This window comes from Peromyscus maniculatus, chromosome X (genome assembly GCF_049852395.1).
Source record: "Peromyscus maniculatus bairdii isolate BWxNUB_F1_BW_parent chromosome X, HU_Pman_BW_mat_3.1, whole genome shotgun sequence".
NCBI classification, from domain to species: domain Eukaryota; kingdom Metazoa; phylum Chordata; class Mammalia; order Rodentia; family Cricetidae; genus Peromyscus; species Peromyscus maniculatus.
Window position 1 is genome coordinate 144,900,600 of NC_134875.1, and position 24,913 is coordinate 144,925,512.

Consider the following 24,913-nt stretch of genomic DNA (forward strand, 5'->3'; position numbering starts at 1 on the left):
GTATCTAAAACTTTTATGTCATTTTGTAAGTAGGCCTCAAAGGATTAAAAGAGTCATAAAAACATAGACCCACTTCACAGAGGTCGAAAGGACCCCAGATAAGTATTCCTAAAGATGGTATTTTTCCTTTCTCCTGGTCTTGGGATTACTGCTTTTCCCATTACTAAGGGTATAAACCTAAGGGTTCCAAATAAGTTCATAAATTTTAACCTCTGTTCCTAGTTTAAATCTGTCTTAACAGATTTCTACTTGGCTGGCAGACACCTCCAAGTTTCAGTTGCTGACTCCACCACTCCAGATGACTGTGGGCTCCGGACGTGCTAAAGGCTAACATGGACCAGCACAGCTAACATGATTCTTCTCTGTCCCTATGGGGTCAGGCAGCTACATGTTACTGACAAATGCCCCCTGCCTAGTCTTTGACCAACTTTTCAGCCTTTTGGGGGAAGGGCCCTGATAACAACGCCCCAATGCCAGCTTGAAGCAGTTCCAGAAGAAAATACATCATCCCATTTTCCTTGTTCAAAAAAGGCTGAAATGCTGGGTCAAAAGAAAACTCCCTGGCATAGAGACCAGATGGCTAATTATACATGAACTATGCATGGCCATTACAGGCCATGAGTTACTAAAATAGGCCATGAGTTACCAAATGTAATGCCATAATTTTAAGATTAAAATTTGCCAAAAAAAAATGGAGGAGTAAAAGACCCTAGCCCTTCAGGCTTACACCCCCAAGCCTCAGGAATAGAGAAAACTTCAAGCACCAGGAAATGAGAAACTAAAAATCTAGTTCCAAGAGCAACCTGACTTAGCCATTGTTCAATCTCCCCTGCAACCATATAACAATGTAAAGGGATTTCTGCTAAGAGATGTGCTCAACTGTGACTGGGATAGTTGCAGGTGTTCCAGGAAGGACCACTGTGACCTTTGTGTAAACTCCACTCTGGAACCCTGATACCCCCTTTGAGGTTTCAGGAAAAATGTACCTGTTGACATAACTGTACCCCCTCTGTGATCACTCTGTAACCAGACCATGATCTTGTGAAACGAAATTGTATGGGAATTGTAATCTTGTGGGTTTTTCCTTTATTAGTCTTTATGGGGCTGCAGTAAGATGCGGCTCTTGCTCTTAGGAGCAGGGTTTGCCCTTCTATACAGAAGCTTTAAAGAATCCCCTTGGCTTTCTACCCTGATCCCCACCCTCCTGGCCCCCCTGATTATTTTCCTTCTCCTTCTCATTACCTTTGGTCCCTGGGCCTTTCAGCGGTTGACTCGGTTTTTCAAAAATCAGATTGATTCGGCCTTACCACGACACGTCTCGATTCATTATCACAGAGTAGATTCCTAGGAGGCCAGCCAGGAGCCCCATCAAGGACTCAGATTCAGTGTCCTAAAGCCCTAATGTCCCCATGGTCTTGCTAGAGAGTACTCAATGACGGGAATAGTACAGGGCCCACGCAGGAGACAACAGCATACAGAGGTCGTTGAGACCGGCTCAACATGGCACCTGCCAGGCATGGGAATCCCCCTGTATAGCCTAAGACAGAGGCTCTCTTGGACCTCCGCAACCCCGATCACATGGACTTGGTCCATTTTTGAGAAAAGAGGGGAAACTGTTGGAGACCGACTCTGGACAGCGGTGTCTTGAACCTTGTGTTACCTGCCACGATTTATCAAGCCTCGTGTAAATAAGAGGCTTTTAGTCTAACCTAGGAATGTAGGATTAAATAAACCTCTTTAAATCAGCTAGCTGCAGGGGCCTGGGACCAAAGCGACCTCCTGCTGACCCTCCTTAGGAATTTTCTTTGTCCTCTCCTCAATCCTGCTCCCCCTCCCTACCTGAAGCCCTGTTTATAAGCTCTAACACCAGTCAATAAAGTGAGGCCTTGACGCAACTCAGACTGCTTTGTCTTTCTTCACGCGCTTGGTCTCCTTTCCCTCTCGCCCCCCATTGATTCACAGGTGGTCCCTCCTCGAGAACCTCGAATAACCTGGCCTGCTGGACGGGTCAGAAGAGAATGTAGGAAGTAGTCTTGAATGCATTGACACCAGAGATCACTTCCTAAAATAACAACAGTAGCACAGACACTGAGAATAACAATTAATACGTGGGACATCTTGAAACTTAGAAGCTATTGTAGGGCAAAGGACATGGTCAATAAGTCAAAATGACAGCTTGCAGAAAAGATGAGCAAAGCTCTTCACCAACCCCACATCTGACAGAAGGCTGATATCCAGAATGTATAAAGAACCCAAGACAATAGACATCAAAATACCTAACAGTTCAATTAAAAAGTGGGATATTCAGCCAACTCATGCAACGAGCCCAGGACCTGGCACCAGGGCCGGGGTTGACCTTGATCTGGAGGAGGTGGGAATGGGGGGTGGGCTGGGGAGAGGGGTGGGCGAGAGGGGGAGAACAGGGGATTCTGTGGCTATTATGCTGAACTGAATGGTGTTGTAAAATAATAATAATAATAATAATAATAATAATAATAATAATAATAATAATAATAAAAATGAAAAGAAAAAATGTGGGATATTCAGCTAAACAGAGAATTGTCAACAGAAGAAGCTCAAATGGCTGAAAGACATTTAAAGAATTGCTCAACATCCTTAGACATCAGGGAAATGTGAATCAAGACAACTCTGAGATACCATCTTACACCTGTCAGAATGGCTAAGATCAAAATCCCTGAAGACAACTTATGTTGGAGAGGATGTGGATCAAGGGGAACACTCCTGCACTATTGGAATGAAAACTTGTATAGTCACTTTGCAAATCAATATGGTGCTTTCTTAGATAATCGAGAATAAACCTCCCTCAAGATCCAGCTATAATACTCTTAGGCATATACCCAAGGAATTCTCAATCATACCACAACTACACATGCTCAACTATGTTTATAGAAGCATTATTTTTAATATTCAGAACCTGGAAACAATCTAGATGCCCCTCAACTGAAGAATGGATAAAGAAAATGTTGTATATATACACAATGGAGTACTAGTCAGCAGAGGAAAAAAATGACATCATGAGGTTTGCAGGCAAATGGATGGAATTAGAAAATATCATCCTGAGTGAGTTAACCCAGAATCAGAAAGATAAACATGATATGAACTCCTTTATAAGTGGATACTAGATGTAAAGCAAAGGATAACCAGACTGCATCCTGCAGCACCAGGGAGGCTAGCTAGTAAGGAGGACCCTAGAAAAGACACAAGGATCGCCAACAACAGAGAAATCGAATGAGATCTACATGAGCAAACTGGATGTTAAAGGGGTAATGGAGGGCAAGGGATGGGGAAATGAGAATTTGTGGGAGTGGGCGGTTCAATCTGGATCTGGAACAGAGTGGGAGAACAAGGAAAGAGATACCATGATAAATGAAGGCACCATGGGAATAGGGAAAGCAGAGAGCTAGGGAGGTCCCTAGGAATCCACAAAAATGACTCCACCATAGACTACTGGCAGTGGTTGAGAGAATGCTTGAGCTGACATACTCTGGTGTTTAGATGGCTGAATACCCTAACTGTCATCATAGAACCCTCATCCAGTGACTGATCAAAGCTGATGCAGTGATCCACACCCAGGTCCCAGGCAGAGCTCCAGGAGTCCAATCGAAGAGAGAGATGAGGTATTCTATGAGCAAGAGATATTGAGACCATGACTGGAAAAAGTACATAGACAACCAGTCAAACTAGTGGAGACACATAAACTGTTCACCAATAGCTGAGGAGCCCCCATGGTACTGTACTGCGCCATCTGGAAAAGTGAGACAATTGTTTGGCTTGAACTGTTTGGAGGTCCCCCAGGCCATGGGACTGGGACCTGTTGCTTTGCATGAGCCAGCTTTGGAGCCTATGCCTATGATGAGACACTTTGTGTAGCCTTGGTGCAGGGAGGAGGGGCGTGAACCTGCCTCAATGGAGTGTACTGGGCTCTGCTCACTCCCTATGGGAGACCTTGGCTTGGAAGGTGTGGGAATGGGGCGTGTGTTGGGTGGGAAGCCTGGGAGGGTGGGAGGAGGGAAGACAGGAAATCTGTGGTTGACATGTAAAATGAACAGAAAGTCTCTTTTTTTTTAAATGCAGGAAACTAGTTCCAAAAAAAAAGGAAAGCCATTTAAACTTTTTTCTCTTCTCTCTTCACTCTTTTCTTCTGCTTCATTTTGGGTATGTATCTAGAGGATGAGAGGTTCTCAAACTTTAACTGTACTAAGAAGGATTACTGGATATATATTTATAATCACCTGAATAACTAGGTGACAGCCATTTCTGGGAAAACTTTTGATTTTTCTTTGGTTTTGTTTATAAATTGATACAAGTTCATCGGGCAGGAGGAACCCCAGTTAATACAATACCTACTTCTGATTGCCTACAGGCAACCCTATAGGGAATTTTTTGATTAATGTTTGATATAGGAGGACCTAACTCACTGGGCAATGTCACCTCTGGGTGTCTGGGCCTGGAAGGCGTGAAAATGCAAGATGAGCAAGCTGAACCATCTGTGGGAAGGAACCAGTATGCAGTGGCTTCTTCATTTAGTTCCTGCCTCCAGTTTCCTCCCTGGAGTTCCTGTCCTGACCTCTTTTGGTGATGGACTATGATGTGGAAATATAAGCCACATAAACCATTGCCTCTCCAAGTTGCTTTTGGGAAACAAAAGTTCCCCAGATCTTAGTAACTATGGACTTCCCATATCTAATATATTTCTGTATCTAAGACGTTTATGGAAGCAAGGTGGAACCATACTCTCAAGTGAAGACATTTTGCTTTTATAATTGAATGTCTTTCTTCCTTTCCACTATGGCAGTATTTTTTCTTTTGTTTTCATCAGTTTTTTTTTTTGTAAAGCCACTGGGAATTATAATGACAAATTCATGCATAAATTCAAAAGTAAATTACTTTTTAAAAAGGCTATTAACACATCAGAGGGCTGTTTAAGATGTTGGTCCATTATGACTGTATATTCAGTGGTCATAGTCCACCATTCAGGCTTAGTAGCCATGGAAACATAAGAATTTTTAAAGTGAGTTACTTCTCTGTCAACTAGCAGTCACTTACCTTCGTAGAAGAGAAAAAGAGGCAAGTATTTTACATTTCCAGGTGGTTTTATTAATCACATTCAATTTCACAGGGCACAGAATGCCAGAGAGGGTCATTGACATGCGATTAAGTATGTGTAAGTCTGGCTGAATATCATAAGTGCCTGGAAGCCCTGTGTGTGACTAAAGGAAGCCAGGGAGCTGCACTGCAGTCTGTGTAGCTTCCTGAGGTTGAGTGTATGAATTAGCTTTCCTGTGTTGTTTCCTTAACTACAAAATAAGGATAATGATTGGGTGGGTAACATTGCAGGGCCAGTAATAACAGATATACCAATACTCCTGACGTGTTAAAATGAGACTCCAACTAAGCCAAGATCAGGAGGGGAATGGAAAGGATTGGGGCATCCAGGGGTTGGGGAGAATACTGCTCTGAGTTGAAATGTCTGCCTAACAGAACTTCTTTTTCTGAAGGTGTTTCTGTTCTTTCTCTGACTCCATTAATGGGCATTTCCTATTACTGAGAAGACCATCTGTGGTCTTGCTACCGTCCAAATGGATCTACTTTTCCCGAATACACAAAGGTAAAAACCTTACATTATATGGAGGCTTTCACATACAGTCTTTATGAAACACAGGAATCCACTCCATGGCTTTCAAACATAGGCAGAAACAGATCCTGACAAGCTAGCTCAGTGTTTTGGAACAACAGCAATCTTCATCCTGTTTCAACTATTTCTGTAAAACTCCACATTCCTGTAGTCCACTGCCTCAAACGTGCCTTGGCAAGGAAGAGGATGTGGGCAGAGTGTTACCCAAGCTACTATCAATTGAAGACCCATCTTGCTGATGGAACGTCCTTAGTAGAACAGCTATTGCCTCCACTAAGTTAGAAAGTACATCTCATAGAGAATATGAAGCCAAGCATAGTGGCTATAGAAGGTTTCCTGACAAGAGATCCCATTTGTAAGTCCCTCAAACCTCCTTCAGGGACAGTGGTAATGACATTATCCACATGCCTAGTGAGTTATCCACTTTGCCTCCTTCCTTTCTGATAAATTATCATCCCTCAGGTAATTTTTTTTCATGAGTGACAGTACATCTGAGGATTTGAATTGATGAGTGATTTAAATAAGTTTGTGCAGAGAGTTAATGTGGAGTCTTAGTTTTTTTATTAAGAAAATTTTTCATTCATTTCACACACCGAAGATCCCCCTCTTTCCTTCTTCTGCCCCCTAGCCTCCCCTTCCAACCCATCCCCCACTCCCTCCCACAAGAAGGTAAGGCCTCCCATGTGGAGGTACATTCAGTAGAGGCAAGTCCAAGCTTTTCCCCCTGCCTCAAGACTGCACGATCATAGGTAGTGGACTACCGTTCAAGCCACAGAGATGGATTCTGATCCTACTGCCAGGGGGCCTCCCAGGCAGATAAAGCTACACAACTGTCTCACTATGCAAAGGGTGTCCATCCCATGTAGGCTCCACAGCCATTGATCCAACTTTCATGAGTTCCCTCTGGTGTGATTCTAGTCGTCCCTGAATGTTTCCACATCATGATACTGATGCACTTGCTCATTGAATCCCTCTTCTCTCTCTCTTTGACTGGACTCCTGGAGCTCTGTCTAGTGATTGGCTGTGGATCTCTGCATCTGCTTCCTTCAATCATTGAAGAAAAGTTCTGTGATAACAGTTAGGGTATTCACCAGTCTGATCTCTGGGGCAAGCCAGGTCAGTTCAGGCACCCTCTCCACTACTGCTAGTAGCCCAGACTTGTGTCAACAATGGGAATTCCTAGCAACTTCCCGAGCACCAGGCTTTTTCTATCCCCATGATCTCTCTCTCTCTCTCTCTCTCTCTCTCTCTCTCTCTCTCTCTCTCTCTCTCTCTCTCATATTTATTTCATTGCATTTCCTCTCTATCCCTATTCCAGTTCAATCATCCCATTCCCTTATGCTCTCATCCCCTATCCCCTACCCTCCATGGCCCACCCCTCATTCCCAGTTTACTGATTAAGATATCATCTCTTTCCCCTTCCCAGGGCAGTCCATGCCTCCCTCTTTGATTCTGCCCTTTTAGTTAGCTTCTGTGGAGTTGTGGGTTGTTGCCTCATTACACTTTGCATTATATCTAGTATCCACTTATGAGAGAGTACATACCATGTCTGTCTTTATGAGTCCTTCTGGGTTACCTCACTCAGGATCATATTTTCTAGTTCCATCCATTTGCCTGCAAACCTCATGATGTTATTGTTTTTCTCTGCTGATTAGTATTCCATTGCGTATATGAACCACATTTTCTTAATTCATTCTTAAGTTGAGGGGCATCTAGGTTGTTTCCACGTTCTGGCTATTACGAATAATGCTGATATGAACATAGTAGAACATGTGTCCTTGTGGTATGATTGAGTATTCCTTGGGTATATGTGCAAGAGTGGTATAGCTGGGTCTTGAGGAAGATTGATTCCCAATTTTCTGAGAAAGCACCATACTGATTTTCAAAGTAGCTGTACCAGTTTGCACTCCCACCAACAGTGAAGGAGTTTCCCCCTTGATCCACATCCTCTCTAACATAACCTGTCTTCAGGATTTTTGGTCTTAGCCACTCTGATGGGTGTAAGATGGTATCTCAGAGTCGGTTTGATTTACATCTCCCTGGTAATTAAGGATGCTGAGCAATTCCTTAAATGTCTTTTGGCCATTTGAAATTCTTCCTTTGAGAATTCACTCTTTAGCTCTAGACAATTTTTAATTGGATTTTTTGTTATTTTGTTGTCTAGCTTCTTGAGTTCTCGATATAATTTGGAGATCCTCCCTCTGTCAGATGTGGGTTGTAGAAAATATTTTCCCATTCTGTAGGCTGTTGTTTTGTCTTATTTACTGTATCCTAAGCCTTACAGAAGCTTCTCAGTTTCAGGAGGTCCCACTTATTAATTGTTGTTCTCAGTGTCTGTGCTGCTGGTGTTATATTTAGGAAGTGGTCTCCTGTGCCAATTCATTCAAGATTATTTTCTACTTTCTCTTCTATCAGGTTCAGTGTAATTTGTTTTATATTGAGGCCTTCGATCCACTTGGACTTAAGTTTTGGGCATTGTGATAGATATGAATCTATTTGCAATTTTCATGTTGACATCCAGTTATGCCAGCACCATTTGTTGAAGATGCTTTCTTTTTTTCCATTATACAGTTTTGGCTTCTTTATCAAAAATCAGGTGCTCATAGTAGTGTAGGTTAATGTCAGTGTCTTCAGTTCAACTTCATTCGTCCACATATTGGTTTTCATGCCAACATCAATGTATTTTTATTACTATAGCTCTATAGTAGCGCTTGAAGTCAGGGATGGTGATACCTCCAGAGGTGGATTTATTGTACAGGATTTTTTTTTGCAGTGATGTGTGTGTTTGAGAACTTTTTTAAATAAATATTTTTATTTTATAATTAACATAATTTTACATATCAGCCACGGATTAACCTGTCCTCCCTCCTCCAACCCCCCTTCATTCCACCCCAACCACAAACCAATTCCCACATCCTCCAAGGCAAGGTCTTCCATGGGGATTCATCCCAGCCTGGTAGATCCAGTTGAGGCAGGTCCAGTTCCCTGCACCAAGGCTGAGCAAAGTGTCTCAGAATAGGCCCTGGTTTCCAAAAAGCCAACTCATGCACCAAGGACAGGTCCCAGTTCCACTGCCTAGGGGCCTCCTAAACAGTTCAAGCTCATCAATTGTCTCACTTATCCAGAGGGCCTGCTCCAGTTCCATGGGAGCTCCTCAGCTATTGGTTCACAGTTCATGCGTTTCTGTTAGTTTGTCTATTTGTCCCTGTGCTTTTTCCAATCATGGTCTCAATATCTTTTGCTCATATAATCCCTCCTCTTCCTCGCTGGTTGGTCTCCCGGAGCTCCACATGGGTTTTGGCCATGGATCTCTGCATCTGCTTCCATCAGTCACTGGATGAGAGTTCTATCATGACAGTTAGGGTATTCAGCCATCCCATCACAAGTGGAGGTCATCTAACTCTCCCTACTATTGCCAGTAGTTTATAGTAGAGGTATATTTGTGGATTTCTAGGGACTTCCCTAGAACTCTGTTGCTTCCTATTCCCATGGGGGTCTTCATTTATCGTGGTATCTCTTTGCTTGTTCTCCCATTCTGTTCCTGATCCAGCTAGGACCTCCCATTCCCCTAAGTGCACTTTCCCACGACCCTTGCCCTCCATTACCCCCACCCCACCCCCAGTTTGCTCAGAAGATATCATCCATTTTTCTGTCACTTGGCAATACCTGTGTCTTTCTTAAAGTCCTCTTTACTAGGTAGCCTCTATAGAGTTGTGAGTTGCACTCTGGTTATCCTTTGCTTTACATCTAGTATCCACTTATGAGGGAGTACATACCATGTTTGTCTTTCTGAGTCTGGGTTACTTCACTCAGATTTTTTTCTAGTTCCATCCATTTTTCTGCAAACCTCATGATGTCATTGTTTTTTCTCTGCTGACTAGTACTCCGTTGTGTGTATATACAACATTTTCTTTATCCATTCTTCAGTTAAAGGGCACCTAGATTGTTTCCAGGTTCTGGATATTAGAAATAAAGCTACTATGAATTGTTTGAGCATTATTCAGTTTCCATGAGTTTGTAGGCTTTCTGTAATTTTTGTTGTTGAAATTTAAGTGTAAACCATGGTGGTCTGATAGAATATAGGAGGTTATTCCAATTTTTTTTGTATCTGTTGAGATTTGCTTTGTGACCAAGTATGTGTTTGATTTTAGAAAAGGTTCCATCAGGTGCTGAGAAGAAGTTATTTTGTGTTAGGGTGGAATTTTCTGTAGATATCAATTAAGCCTATTTGAGTCATAACTTCAGTTAAGCCCCTTATTTCTCTGTTAAGTTTTGATTTTGCAGATCTGTCCAGTGTTGAGTGTGGGGTGGTAAAGTCCCTCACTATTAATGTGTTTGGTTTGATGTGTGATTTAAGCTTTAATCATTTTGTTTTCATATGTGGGTGCCCTTGTATTTGTGGTATAAATGTTCAGAATTGAAACTTCATCTTGGTGGATTCATGTGATGAGTATGTAATGCCCTTCTCAATCGCACTTGATTGATTTTAGTTTGAAGTCTATTTTGTGAGATAATAGGATAGCTATACCAGTTTGTTACTTAAGTCCATTTGATTGGAAAGACTTCCCATTCTTTTACTCTGAGGTAATGTCTATCTTTGAAATTGAGGTGTGCTTCTTGTATGGAGCAGAAAGATGGGTCTGCTTTCATATCCATTCTACTAGCCTGTGTCTTTTTATAGGTGGATTAAGACCATTGATATTAAGGGATATTAAAGACCAGTGATTATTAATTCCTGTTATCTTTTGGTGGTAGTGTGTGTGTATTTCTCTTCTTTAGGATTTACTGCTGTGGGATTATCTATTGCCTGTGTTTCATGGGTGTATCTGATTTCCTTAGGTTGGAATTTTCCTTTTAGTACTTTCAGTAGGGCTGGATTTGTGGATAGGTATTGTTTAAATCTGGTTTTGTTTTGGAATGTCTTACTCAATCTGTTTATGGTTATTTTAAAGTTTTGTTGGTTATGTTAGTCTAGGCTGGCATCCATGGTCTCTTAATGTCTGCATTACAACTGTCCAGGTCCTTCTGGCTTTCAAAGTCTCCATTGAGAAGTAGGGTGTTATTCTGGTGGGTCTGCCTTCATAGGTCTCTTGGCTTTTTATCTTAGCTGCTCTTAATATTCTTTCTTTCTTATGTATGTTTAGTGGTTTAATTATTATGTGGTGAGGTGACATTTTGGGGGGCACAGTCTGTTTGGTGTTCTATAAGCTTATTGCATCTCAATAGGTATTTCCTTTTTTAAGTTGGGAAAGTTTTCTTCCATGATTTTGTTGAATAAATTTTTTGTGCCTTTGATTTGGTATTCTTCTCCTTTTTCTATCCCTATTATTCTTAGGTTTGGTCTTTTCATGGTGTCCAAGATTTCCTGGACAATTTGTGTTATTACTTTTTTGGCTTTGGTATTTTCTTTTTTTTATTTTTGTTGTGTTTTTTATTTTAGTCCCATCATTTTTATTGTTACTATAGAGAAAAATGTGGTTTGGGTTTTTTTTGTTTTTTGTTTGTTTGTTTGTTTTTTGTATCTATGACTTAGTCATAGGAGGGTTGGAAAATTTTTTTTGAGATTGCTTATGTTCTGTTTTGATAACAAAATGCTCTTCAGTTAAAGACAGATTCTTTCTTACTACTTGTTGTGGCTTTTATTTGTTCTCCTTGCCTGTTGTAGTTTCCAGAATGTCTATTAATGTCTCCAATATGACTGGGAACATTCCACCATCCCAGTCATGTTCCTGCCTTCCCAAGGAAACCGCTTCCTCTTTCAGCACTGTGATGTCACCTGTAACCATTCTGCACATGTTCTTTATGAAGTTGTTCAAGTTCCCTCTGGTTATCTTTATCCGAGGGCATTTTATTATGAAAGGGTGTTGAATGTGTCAAAGACTTTTTATAGTCCCATCACTTCTCTGGAGAGCTGCTTGATATTTAACCTCTGGTCTCTCTGTCTCTTATAATTTTTCCACCTCCTTCTTCCATGATTTTTCCTGAGCTTTAGGTATAAAAATTGTGTCATAGATGTATCAATCATAGTTGGGTACCCTACGGTCACTTACCCTCTGATTTCAACAAATTCTCTGATTTGTGGATCTCTGTAATAGCCCTATCTGTTGTAAGAACAAGCTTCTTTGATCAGGGGTCAGAGGTACTCTTCTGTAGATACAAGGGTAAGTGTTCAGAATGAAGTTAGGAATCATACTGTATTAGGAGATAGCAGCAGTAGAGTCTATGGCCTCTCTAACCATTTGTGATTGGCTAGGTTTACAGTTTTAGGCATGAATTCCCCACTACCAAGGAGGCCTTGGACTCAATTAAAAAGCTGTTGGTTACTCTCAAGATAAAAGTGTCACTATTGTGCCATTGAGGGTACCTTGCCTGGCTGGTCATTGTTGTGGTTCATAGGCTTTACAGCTTGGTGGGACTATTGATTGCTTTTTTCCCCTGGCAGCTTTCATAGCACAGTATAAATACATTTCTTCTATGAACTTAACATAAACCAATAACTTTACCTTGGGTTAAGCAGATTGATCTTCATAATGTGGATGGACCTCATTCAGTGAAGGCTTTACTCTCAAGAGACTAGTGTCTTCATCAAGAGAATTCTTACGCTAAAGATTTCGGACTTGCCAATTTGTACAGTCCCATGAGCCACACACTTAAGATCAGTCTGCTAACATAAGCACACACACCAATAGCTCCATTTCTCTGAAGATCCCTTAATAACATAGCAACACACATAGTGCTGCCAAGATCAGTGAATAATTCTTTAATTTTCATATCACATAAAATTTTAGAAACCTCCTTGAAATATTCTGCAAATTACCTTTGAACGAGATTCTTTCTTAGATTTTTTTTTTTTTTTTTTTTTTTTTTTTTTTTTTGGTTTTTTTCGAGACAGGGTTTCTCTGTGTAGCTTTGCGCCTTTCCTGGAACTCACTTGGTAGCCCAGGCTGGCCTCGAACTCACAAAGATCCGCCTGGCTCTGCCTCCCGAGTGCTGGGATTAAAGGCGTGCGCCACCACCGCCCGGCCTCTTTCTTAGATTTTTCTCTTACTTTACTGGTCATTGTCCAAATTCCTTTTATAAATTTCTTTTTTTAGTAAAACTGAAATTTATTATAAGCCACAGTCATCCTAGGGACCTCCATGCTATAGATATAGAGCCTCCATGATTCTATGGGTTGTAGTCTGATTGTTCTTTATTTTATATCTAGAATCCACTTATGAGTGAGTACATACCATGACTGTCTTTCTGGGTTTGGGTTACCTCACTCAGAATGATTTTTTCTAGTTCCCTCCATTTGCCCGCAAATTTCATTGTTTTTCTCTGCTGAGTAGTACTTCATTGTGTATATGTACCACATTTTTTTCCTCCATTCTTCTGTTGACAGGCATCTAGGTTGTTTCCAGGTTCTGGCTATTACAAATAGTGCCGTTATGAACATAGCTAAGCATGTATCTTTATGGCATGAATCAGCATTCCTTGGGTATATGCCCAAGAGTGGGATGGCTGGTTCTTGAGGTAGATCAATTCCTAATTTTCTGAGAATCCGCCATACTGATTTCCACAGTGGTTGTACAAGATTACATTTCCACCAACAGTGGAGGAGGGTTCCCTTTGCTCCACATCCTCTCCAACATTGACTGTCATTGGTGTTTTTGATCTAAGCCATTCCAACAAGTGTAAGGTGGTATCTCAGAGTCGTTTTGATTTGCATTTCTCTGATGATTAAGGATGTTGAGCATTTCTTTAAATGTCTTTCAGCCATTTGTGATTCTTGCTTTGTGAATTCTCTGTTTAGCTCTTTAGCCCATTTATAATTGGACTGATTAGTATTTTGATGTCTAGTTTCTTGATTTCCTTATATACTGTGGAGATCATTCCTCTGTCAGATGTGGGGTTGGTGAAGATATTTTCCCATTCTGTTGGCTGTCTTTTAGTCTTAGTGACTGTGTCTTTTGCCCTGCAATAGATTCTCAATGCGTTCCAATGCGTTCAAGAGTGCTTCCTACTTTCTTTTCCATTAAGTTTAGTGTTACTGGATTTATGTTCAGTTCTTTGATCCACTTGGACTTGAGTTTTGTACATGGTGACAGATATGGATCTATTTGTAATCTTTTCAATATTTTTGGGGTCACTTATGTATACTATCATATCATCTGCAAATAGTGAAAGTTTGACTTCTTCCTTGCCAATTTGTATCCCTTTGATCTCCTTTTGTTGTCTTATTGCTCTAGCTAGAACTTCTAGTACTATATTGAATAAATATGGGGAGAGTGGCAGCCTTGTCTTGTTCCGAATTTAGTAGTATCACTTTTTATCATAAAGGGGTGTTGGATTTTGTCAAATACTTTTTCAGCATCTATGGAGATGATCATGTGGTTTTTTTATTTCAGTTTGTTTATATGGTGTATTACTTTGACTGATTTTCGTATGTTGAACCATCCTTGCATCCCTGGGATGAATCCTACTTGTTCGTGATGGATAATTGTTTTGATGTATCCTTGGATTTGGTTTGCCAATATTTTATTGATTATTTTTGCTTCAATGTTCATGAGGGAGATTGGTCTGTAGTTCTCTTTCTTTGTTGCATCTTGTGTGGTTTGTGTATCAGGGTAATTGTAGCCTCATAAAAAGGGTTTGGTACTGTTCCTTCTGTTTCTATTGTGTAGAACACTTTGAAGAGTATTGGTATTAATTCTTCTTTGAAAGTCTGGTAGAATTCTGCACTGAACCCATCTGGTCCTGGGCTTTTTTTGGTTGGGAGACCTTTGATAACTCTTTCTATTTCTTTGGGGGTTATTGGTCTATTTAAATGGTTTATCTGGTCTTGATTTAATTTGGTATGTGTTATTTATCCAGAAAATTGCCCATTTCTTCCTGGTTTTCTATTTATGTGGAGTACAGGTTTTTGAAGTATGATCTGATGATTCTCTGGACTTCTTCGTTGTCTCTTGTTATGTCTCCCTTTTCATTTCTGATTTTGTTAATTTGGGTGCTCTATCTTTGCCTTTTGGTTAATTTTGCTAGGGGTTTGTCTATCTTGTTGATTTTTTTTAATGAACCAACTCTTTGTTTCATTTTTTTTGTATTGTTCTCTTGTTTTCTATTTCATTTTTTAAGCCCTCAATTTCATTATTTCCTGGCATCTATTTCACCTGGGTGAATTTGTTTCTCTTTGTTCTAGAGCTTTCACTTGTGCTGTTAATTCATTGGTATGGGACTGCTCCATCATCTTTATGTGTGCATTTAGAGCTATGAATTTTCCTCTTAGCACTGCTTTCATAGAGTCCCATAAGTTTGGGTATGTTGTACTTTCATTTTCATTGAATTCTAGGAAATCTTTAATTTCTTTATTTCTTCCTTGACACATTGATGTTTCAGGTGGGCCTTATTCAGTTTCCATGAGTTTGTGGGTTTTCTATAATTTTTGTTGTTGTTGAGGTCCAACTTTAAGGGATTGTGTTGTGATAAGATACAGGAGGTAATTCCAATTTTTTTGTATCTGTTGAGATTTGTTTTGTGGCCAAGCATGTGGTCAATTTTTGAGAAGGTTCCATGAGGTGCTGAGAAGAAGGTATATTCTTTTGTGTTAGGATGGAATGTTCTGTAGATATCTATTAACCCCATTTGAGTCATAACATCTGTTAAGTCCTTTATTTCTTTCTTAAGTTTCAGTCTGGTAGATCTGTCTTTTGGTGAGAGTGGTGTGTTAAAATCTCCCACTACTAATGTGTGGGGTTTGATGTGCGTTTTACACTTTAGTAGTGTTTCTTTTATGAATGTGGGTGCTTTTATATTTGGAGCATAAATGTTTAGAATCGAGACTTCCTCTTGGTGGATTTTTCCTGTGATAAATATGCAGTGTCCATCCTGATCTCTTTTGATTGATTTTAGTTTGAAGTCTATTTTATTAGATATTAGGATAGCTACACCAGCTTGTATCTTAGGTCCATTTGCTTGGAAAGCCTTTTCCCAGCCCTTTACATGGACGGAGGTAGTGTCTGTCTTTGAAGTTAATGTGTGTTTCTTGTATGCAGCAGATGGATGGGTCCTGTTTTCTTATCCATTCTGTTAGCCTGTGTCTTTTTATAGGTGAGTTGAGACCATTGATATTGATGGATATTAATTACCAATGATAGTGAATTACTGTTAATTTTGTGGTTGTGCTGTGTTGTCTTTCTTTGGTGTATGTTGGTGTGGGATTTTCTATTGCTTGATTTTTCATGGATGTGTTTAGCTTCTTTGGGTTGGATTTTCACTTCTACTGCTTTCTGTAGGGCTGGGTTTGTGTACTGGTATTGATTAAATCTTGTTTTATCCTGGAATATTTTGTTTACTCCGCTTATAGTGATTGAGAGTTTTGATGGGTTTAAAAGTCTGGGTTGGCATCCGTGGTCTCTTAGTGTCTGCATAAGATTTGTACATGATCTTCTAGCTTTCATAGTCTCTATTGAGAAGTCTGGTGTTATTCTGATGGGTTTGGCTTTATATGTTACTTGGTCTTTTTCCTTTGTGGCTCTTAATATTTTTTCTTTGTTCTGTGTCTTTAGTGTTTTGATTACTATGTGGTGAGGGGACTTTTTTTTTTTTGATCCAGCCTATTCGGTGTTCTGTAAGCTTCTTGTATCTTCATAGGTATTTCTTTCTTTAGGTTAGGAAAGTTTTCTTCTATGATTTTGTTGAATATATTTTCTGTCCCTTTGATTTGGTGTTCTTCTCCTCCTTCTATCCCTATTATTCTTAGGTTTGGTCTTTTCATGGTGTCCCAAATTTCTTGGATGTTTTGTGTTATGACTTTTTTGTCTGTATTGTTTTTTTTATGACTGATGAATCTATTTTCTCCTTTGTGTCTTCAGTGTCAGAGATTCTCTGTTCCATCTCTTGCAATAGGTTAGTTCTGCTTGTTTCTGTAGTACCCGTTCATTTAGTCAGGTTTTCTTTTTCCAGCATTCCCTCAGCATGTGTTGTCTTTATTGTCTCAAATTCATTTTTCAGATCTTGGAATGTTTCTTTCATCTGTTTAATTGCTTTTTCTTGGCTTTCTTTGATTTCTTCCCATTTTTTGTTCGTTTTTTCTTCCATTACTTTAAGGGAGTTTTTCATTTCCTCTTTAATGGAGTTTTTCATTTTCTCTTTAAGGGAAGTTTTTTTTCCTCGTTAATGGAGTTTTTCATTTCCTCTTTAAGGGAAGTTTTTTTTCCTCGTTAATGGAGTTTTTCATTTCCTCTTTAAGGGAAGTTTTATTTCCTCTTTAATGGAGTTTTTCATTTCCTCTTTAGGGGAATTTTTTATTTCCTCTTTAAGGGAATTTTTTTTCTTCTTTAAGGGCCTCTATCATCTTCTTAAAGTCATTTTAGGATTGATTTCTTCTGTTTTTTCTGTCTTGGTATGTTCAGGTCTTGCAGGTGTAGAATCACTAGTTTCTGATGTTGCCATATAGGATTTTATGTTGTTGCCTGTATTTTTGCACTGGCGTCTACTCATCTCTTCCTCTGCTTGGTACAGGTGGTGTCTATGTCTGAGAGTGCCTCTCTTGTTCTAATTTTTAGTCTTGGTTCACTAGGATTTCTTGGTTAAATTGGTGCTATTGGGCTGTTTCTTCAGGAGCAGCTGATCTCAGTTGGTGAAGCATATACTTATGATTCTGGTGATCTGGTTTAGTGGCTGGGCAGTGTAGTGGGTAGCCATTCCAGCTTGGTTCTGGAAGTTCCAACCCCCATTGAGACTCTGGCAACTGTCACGCCTACGAGGCGGGGTGAGGGGAGGCACCGGGGGACCCGAGAGCTGGATGGGTCGGCACTCTCTCTGGGCGCTCTCTCGGTGTCGGGACGCTGACCGGTGCAGATTGACTGTGCAGAGCTCCGGAGAACACCGCTGGACTGCGTTACACCTTCCCCAGACCCTGCGACCTACCCATTACTTAATTTGTGAGTTACGCCATTAAATAAATATCCTTTTAACTACGTGGAATGGCCAAAATTATTTCTCCAATATCACTAGCCGGGCTTCATTCTGGAGAGTTAGTGTTCTATCCATTAAATATTCATATTTATTATCAATAAAATCAATTTTGGGTACAAGCCTGTTTTGTAAATCCTGATTAGCAGATTCTAGAGAAAGAATCTTTTTCTCTAAGCCTTCATTGCTATCTTTGAAAGCAGATTCCAGAGAGAGAATCTTTTTCTCTAAGCCTTCATTGCTATCTTTGAAAGCAGATTCCAGAGAGAAAATCTTTTTCTCTAAGCCTTCATTGCTATCTTTGAAAGCAGATTCCAGAGAATCTTTTTCTGTAAGCCTTCATTGCTATCTTTTAAAGCCTGTATCAGTCCCAGTAATGACTCATCTTTGTTCTTAAACCAGTGTTTGAACACTGTGTGAATTATTATGATGAATGCCAAAATGGTATAGCCCAGATATGCCTTAGGAATGTCATATATTTCCAGGAAGATGTCATTCATCATACAGGCAAAAAGGTTTTTAAATTCTTGTGAGGTAATGTTGTCGGCCATATTACACGAATTACTCAAAATTTGTTAGTCAATTTTAAGGTGTAAAATTATCAAGTACCTTTACTTGAAACAATATGCTTACCTTTCGTGTAGTAGCACTTTTCAGCCAGCAGGTGGCGTTGGTACAGCTCCGAAACAGGGCCTGCTGGCGATCTTGGCTGGAGTTGGAGGGAGATGGCAGAAATGGTGGAGATAGCAGAAATCGAAGCTAGCACTCTCCTGCCTCTTTCGCTGGTCTGGGGCTAAGCTAGGGAATTGAGATCTGACTAGCTGCTCCCTTTTTCAGGAATGGAACCGTGTAGGTGTTCCCTGGTTATATGGAACTTTGCAGGCGGGTTTAGGTACCCGCCAGATAGGGAGGAGACGGCGGGAGCCACCCAGGCCTTTGGAGTTTGCCCCACGTGAGCGCCAGATATTGGAGAAATTATTTTGGCCACTCCACGTAGTTAAAAGGATATTTATTTAATGGCGTAACTCACAAATTAAGTAATGGGTAGGTCGCAGGGTCTGGGGAAGGTGTAACGCAGTCCAGCGGTGTTCTCCGGAGCTCTGCACAGTCAATCTGCACCGGTCAGCGTCCCGACACAGAGAGAGCGCCAAGAGAGAGCGCCGACCCATCCAGCTCTCAGGTCCCCCGGTGCCTCCCCTCGCCCCGCCTCGTAGGCGTGACAGTTGCCAGAGTCTCAATGGGGGTTGGAACTTCCAGAACCAAGCTGGAATGGCTACCCACTACAGGGCAGTGCCTTCTTCTGTGTTCCCAGGTCATGTTTTGTTCATTCCTCAACTCCTCAGCTGATCTTGTTTCTTCAGACTTCAAACTGTAGGGATCTGAATCCTCTTCCAGATGGATTTCAGCTGAGCAGGGTAGTCTCACCAACACCTCCAAGTTGTTGGGTTTCACAGGATCAGCAGTTGGGCCCTGGGTTGTCCTCAGACGGAGTGTTGAGATTTGTTCTGGTTCCATCCCACAGAGATAGCTTCTTCCCAGGGTGTTGGGGTTAGAAGCGTCCCTGTTACAAGATCTTGATTAAGAGCTTGTTTTCACTAGCTCTTCAGCAGGTAATAGCTCAGTTTCTGCAACTGTGTTTCAGCTGCCGCCTGCTGTGCCTCCTGCCTCCCCACTGGGCTGTCATCTGCCTCTGATAGGCCTGCCTGCCTCTGCCAGGCCTGTCTACCTCTGCTGGCCACCACTGCAGGTCTACCTGCCGCTGCTTGTCACCACTGCTGTGCCTCTCTACCTCTGCGGGCTGCCACAGGGCCTGTCTGTCTTGGCCGGCTGATGCCGCACCTGTCTACCTCTGCAGGCTGCCCCAGGGCCTGTATGTCTCTGCTGGCCACTGCCTCTAGGCCTACCTGCCTATGCCTGTCTCTGCCGCCAGGCCTGTCTTTCTCTGTGGGCTGCCACCAGGCCTGTCTGTCTCTGCCAGCTGCCACCATGCCTGTCTGTCTCTGTGGGCCACCACCGGGTCTGTATGTCTTTGCCAGCCTGCTGGGACTGTCTGTCTCTGCCAGCCGCTGCCACCACCGGGCCTCTGGTATTTTCTTTGACTGATTAATTTATTTCCTCTATTGTATCCTCTACACCAGAGATTATCTCTTTCATCTCTTGAATTCTGCTGGTTACTTGCATCTGTGTTTCCTGTTTGTTTACTCATATTTTCAATTTCCAGCATTCCCTCTGTTTGTGTTTTCTTCATTGTTTCTATTTTCCTTTTCAGGTTTTTAACTGTTTCCTTCACATGTTTAATTGCTTTTTCAAGGTTTTCTTGGCTTTCTTTAAGGGATTTATTGATTTCCTCCTATTTTTCAGTTGCCTTTTCCTCTATTTCTTTATTGATTTCTTCCAATTTTTTGTTTGTCTTTTCCTCAATTACTTTAAGGGAATTTTTCATTTTTTCTTGAAAGGCCTCTATCATATTCATGAAGCTATTTTTAAGGTAATTTTCTTCTGATTGTTCTACATTATTATGTTATGTCTTACTGTTAGAAGAGGGCTATGTTCTGTTGATGTCATATTGTTCTTTATGTTGTTGTATGTATTTTTGCATTGAAATCTGCCCATCTCTTCCTCTAATAGGTGCAATAGGTGCCTGTGTCTGAGCAATCTGCTTTTGGTCCACTTTGTGCTTTTTGTGTCTGTGACTCAGGGGGTCCATTTGTGTCCAGTCTTAGCTCTTTGTCTAATTGGAGCTGGCAGATTCTAAATATCAGGGAGTACACTTGGCCCAATGCAAGCTAGCTGATTCTGTGACTCACCTAGTTGCTCTTGGTCTTCTCAGGGCTCTTGGTATAGTCAGAGCTGGTGGAATCTGTGTCTTAGGAAGCCTCTCTTGGTTCAGTGAGAACTGGCAGATTCTGTGTCTCAGGAAGACACCATTGATCCAATGAGAGCTGGTGGATTCCTTGTCTCAGCAAGCTGCTGGGGTTTTAGGCAGATGGGTATTGGGTAGTGCTTGGGTTGTAGACTGAAGGGTCCGATGGGGGGATTAGTGGAGAAGCCTGGCCCAAGGAATTTTCCCTGCTAGCCAGGAACTGGGGAGGAGTTGTCTAGGGGTTCTTGGGGACTGTTTTTTTCCCAGGGCCTGGTTCCCAGAGGCAGGACTCTCTGGGAGGGAGGGGAGTCACTCACCTCTTGCTCCAATGGGAGCGGGAAGATTTCTTGTCTCAGGAAGTTACTGGGATCCCAGGCACATGGGTATTGGAGTAGGGCTTAGGTCTTGTAGATTGCAGGGTCAGATAGGGGGTTAGGGGAGCCTGACCATGGGAAGTTTTCCCTACTGGCCAGCAACCCATGGAGGCTTAGTTTTATGTTCAGAGAAGATATTTGAGTATGTGAAGAGCAAATGATGGAAATATCCATGAAACCTCATATTTTACACAGAGATTTTAGTTTTCTTATACTGAGGAATGAGTTCAGAGTCTTATTCATCTTAGGTTATCACTATAACTCTAAGCTATATCCCCATCTCAAATACCTACATATCTTGAAAGTCATTCTCAATCTAGCTTTAATTATGAGATATATGTGGTTCTTGGTTTTTTAGTAATAATTACATTTCAGAAAATACTAATAAGAAAGACAGTGTACACTATTCCATTGATCCACCTAGAGTTCTTTATTTGGTGTGTGTCTTTTGGGTTAATATACATTTCTGAATAAATATATGCATATGTACACACATATGTGTACATACTTGTATACACATGTACGCAGTATGAATGGCATTCTCACATGATTGGATATACCATGTGAATAATAGTTTTCATTTTTTGATTTCAGCAGGCCATGTAGGTTACTTCCTTTTTTAATAGTCATGAGAAATTTTATCACATTATTTTAGAAGTGATAATTAATTTGAGCATTCTTTTGTTTATTACCCTCATTTACATTATTCATAATATTTCTATATTACAAACACAGGTGAATAAGCATGATCTTAATGTGATATTGCCAACCCCCATCTCACTGTCAATTCCAAGCATTGAAACACCTGGTCAACAAATATGAACATATCAGCATTTGATGGATATTATGAAATTGTTGTCCAAAATATCATAAAGTAGCTATTCCCACTATACTCATGGATCTCCAAGCTTCTCTTAGTATTATCTACAATTTTCAGAATAGTAATCTGCACATAAACCACTGAAATATCTCCATGTGACAACAGGGAAAAGGTATGAGAGCTCAGTGCTCTCTAAGTCATGACTCCTTCTGTTTTCCTGCCTTCCCTTATATTCTCACTGACTCTATGCTTCTTTGATGCCTTCTTCAGATTTGCAAACATGAAGAAGTACATCTTCAAGTTCAGTGGCCTGATTTGCAGTACAACAGCTTTGGTATTTGAAATCATCCTTGCAAATAGCCAATGCTGGCGCCTGTGGGAATTTAACAACAAGCTTGTGCAATTTGTGTCAATTGGACTCTGGGAAGCTTATTACACTCAGGACTTTAACATCTCTGGGTCTATGACCAGGATGTTGGTTCACACCCCTATCAATGAAACCTGGAACAAGTCATCGGAATTTCAGTATTTACAAGTCCTGATAGCGTGGGCCATATTGATGAAAATCCTAGTACTGATTTTCACTTCAGTGGCCATTAAAATCAGCTGCATGGAAGACCCATTCATTGAGATACAGCTGTATTGCTACAAGATGTCTGCCATATTTTTGGCTGTGAGCAGCCTTTTCACACTTGTTACTGTGACCTTGAACCACCTCGTAGACATCTATGGGCAAACCACACTTGACTTTCCACCTGACTTTCCCGTAAAGAAAGAAGACATTATAAAGAAACACTGCACAAAGGTGTTCCCAATGGGTGTCCTGACAGCTACAATGTCACTCTTTGGTTTCATTTTGTTCCTCTATGAGATGATCTCCTTGAAAATGCAGAGTCAAGTGAAGGCACCATGTGTTTCCAAACGGGCTGAGCACACGGCCTGAAGTGAGGGCTTTGGCATTTGTAACATCTGCCAGGAGAATCCTTGAAGAAATTGCCCATTTTCACACAGTACTATGCAATCACCAACTCATTCCAAATAAAATATCAACTGGGTTTTTGGGGTGTATCTAAATTGTATATCCTACCTTCCTGTCAAATACACTCCTTTCTTTAAATGTTTTCTCATTCTAACCTCTGTGGGTGATGATCATGTCTTTGGATGCTGCCAACAAGCAGCAGCAGGCAAGAGTACTGGTGAAATGTAAGTTGCTTAAATAAACATGACATATACAAGGTGAAAGAGGGTTTGTAAGTAAGCTGATACCTCAACACACATACACAAGAACCCCACATTCCTGTGTGGAAACACTTAAGTACTCAGATCTCTGGAGGGGAGAGCTGGATGTCTCGGCCATAGCACTGCTGACAGCATGGGATGCTTTCTTGAAGTAAGAAGGCAATGCTGCACACTGAAGATGCCATTGCCATCTGCAGCCTGTCTCTACTAGAAAGCAGTAGCCATTTCCTAATTTCCTGGTTGTGAAGATCACAAAAGGCCAGGCATCTCCAATGCGCTCTGATGGGCCATGTGGTGTGCAGAAGACAGGACAGCTTGTCAGAGTTGGTTTTCTAGTTTTATCATCTCCACCACTGAGTTCAATCTCACATTATAAGGCTTGATGGCACACACTCTTACACAGTCAGCAATCTCACCCACCTCAAGTTTATTGCTTTTAAAATACAATATTCTCCCCCTTGTTGCTATAAGTTGAAATTCATTTCATTATGCAAAATACATTTATTCCATCTTTAAAACAGTCCCATGTTTCTTTGGGAGTCCAGTGTCTTTTTTGGGAAATGGCAGGTTTTCAACAATGAGATCCTGGACAATCATAAATCGACTCCCAGACTTCTAACATAAAATGTTACAGAGTAAATATTACCATTATAAAAGGGTGGAGTGCGGACATGGTAAGGGAAGAGTGTCTTGAATGAGGACCTAAACCCAAGAGGGAAAAATCTCAATCCCAAAGCTCTATATTGTACCTGTCATCTAGTGATATGATGGTATGTATCATTTTGGAGTCAAGGGGCTGAAGGAACCCTGGCCTTCCAGTTTTACTGGCTGTAGCACTATAACCTTTCCTTTATCTCTTTCCTTTTTTTTCTTTCTTTCTTTCTTTCTTTCTTTCTTTCTTTCTTTCTTTCTTTCTTTCTTTCTTTCTTTCTTTCTTTCTTTCTCTTTCTTTCTTTCTTTCTTTCTTTCTCTTTCTTTCTTTCTTTCTTTCTTTCTTTCTTTCTTTCTTTCTTTCTTTCTTTCTTTCTTTCTTCCTTCCTTCCTTCCTTCCTTCCTTTCTCTATGTCTCTCTCTATCTCTCTGTCTCTGTCTCTGTCTCTCTCTCTCTCTCATTTCTTGGATTTTTGAGACTGGGTTTCTCTGTGAATCAGAGTCATGGGTGTGCTGGAACTTACTCTGTAGAACTGGCTTGCCTCAAACATATAGAGATCCACCTACCTGTGCCTCTTGAGAGCTAGGATTAAAGGTGTGTGCCACTATTGCCCGGCTTAAAGCCTCTTTCTTGAGCTCTCTACAATATATACATGTAGCTTTCTAGGCCAAGAACATCAAGGGCCTGTCTTCCAACATTCCACTGTCTCCACTGAAGCATCAAGTTCATATTCAGTTTCATGAAGGGGTCTTCTAGTCTTCCTGGATGGTCTTCATGGGTCTCCAGCCATGATATACATTACATGACCTTAGGGGTTCTGAAACTGTGAATCAAGATTCTATTTACCATATAATCTTGAGTTTGTGCTTACTGAAAATTCAGTACCACATGGAATATTCTCCCCAATTCTTTGGCAGGTTGTGATGGAATGGGATGTAACCTGGCTATGCTGGATAGTGTTTTTTTGTTTTTTTTTGTTTTGTTTTTGGGTTTTTTTGTCAACTTGTAACCCTGTCTCAAAAAGGCAAAACAAAGAAAAATAGAAAGTGTGTGGATCCTTCTCTTGAGTAATGATTAACCTGGGAGGATCTTGTCCACTGTGTGTGATACATGTGTTAGTGAGTTGAATAAGGAAGCAAGCTGACGTAGCCATGGAGAGCAAGCAGTGTTCCTTCATGGTCTGTGCTTCAGTTCCTGTCTCCAAGTTTCTTCCTTGATTCCATACCTATGTGTTCTGTCAGTGATGGACTGTGAAGCTCTTGCTCTGGCTTTCTCTAAGGTGAACTTCCCCAGAATCAAACCCAACTGCACTATCTCTGCCCTCAAAGGCCTACCTTGAGATGCTTAATTCAGG

At 40.9% G+C, this 24,913-nt stretch overlaps 1 protein-coding gene across 1 annotated transcript; it reads left to right on the forward strand.

Moving 5' to 3' along the window:
• Window positions 1-21,945: 21,945 nt before the first annotated feature.
• On the forward strand, window positions 21,946-22,695 carry LOC143270945 (uncharacterized). Its single transcript, XM_076562337.1, has one exon. The coding sequence runs from the start codon at window positions 21,949-21,951 to the stop codon at window positions 22,609-22,611; it is 663 nt and encodes a 220-aa protein (XP_076418452.1). The 5' UTR covers window positions 21,946-21,948; the 3' UTR covers window positions 22,612-22,695.
• The last annotated feature ends 2,218 nt before the right edge of the window (window positions 22,696-24,913 follow it).

Coding starts and splice junctions, on each gene's coding strand:
- LOC143270945 (XM_076562337.1), top strand. CDS start 21,949: ATGAAGAAGTACATCTTCAAGTTCAGTGGCCTGATTTGCAGTACAACA.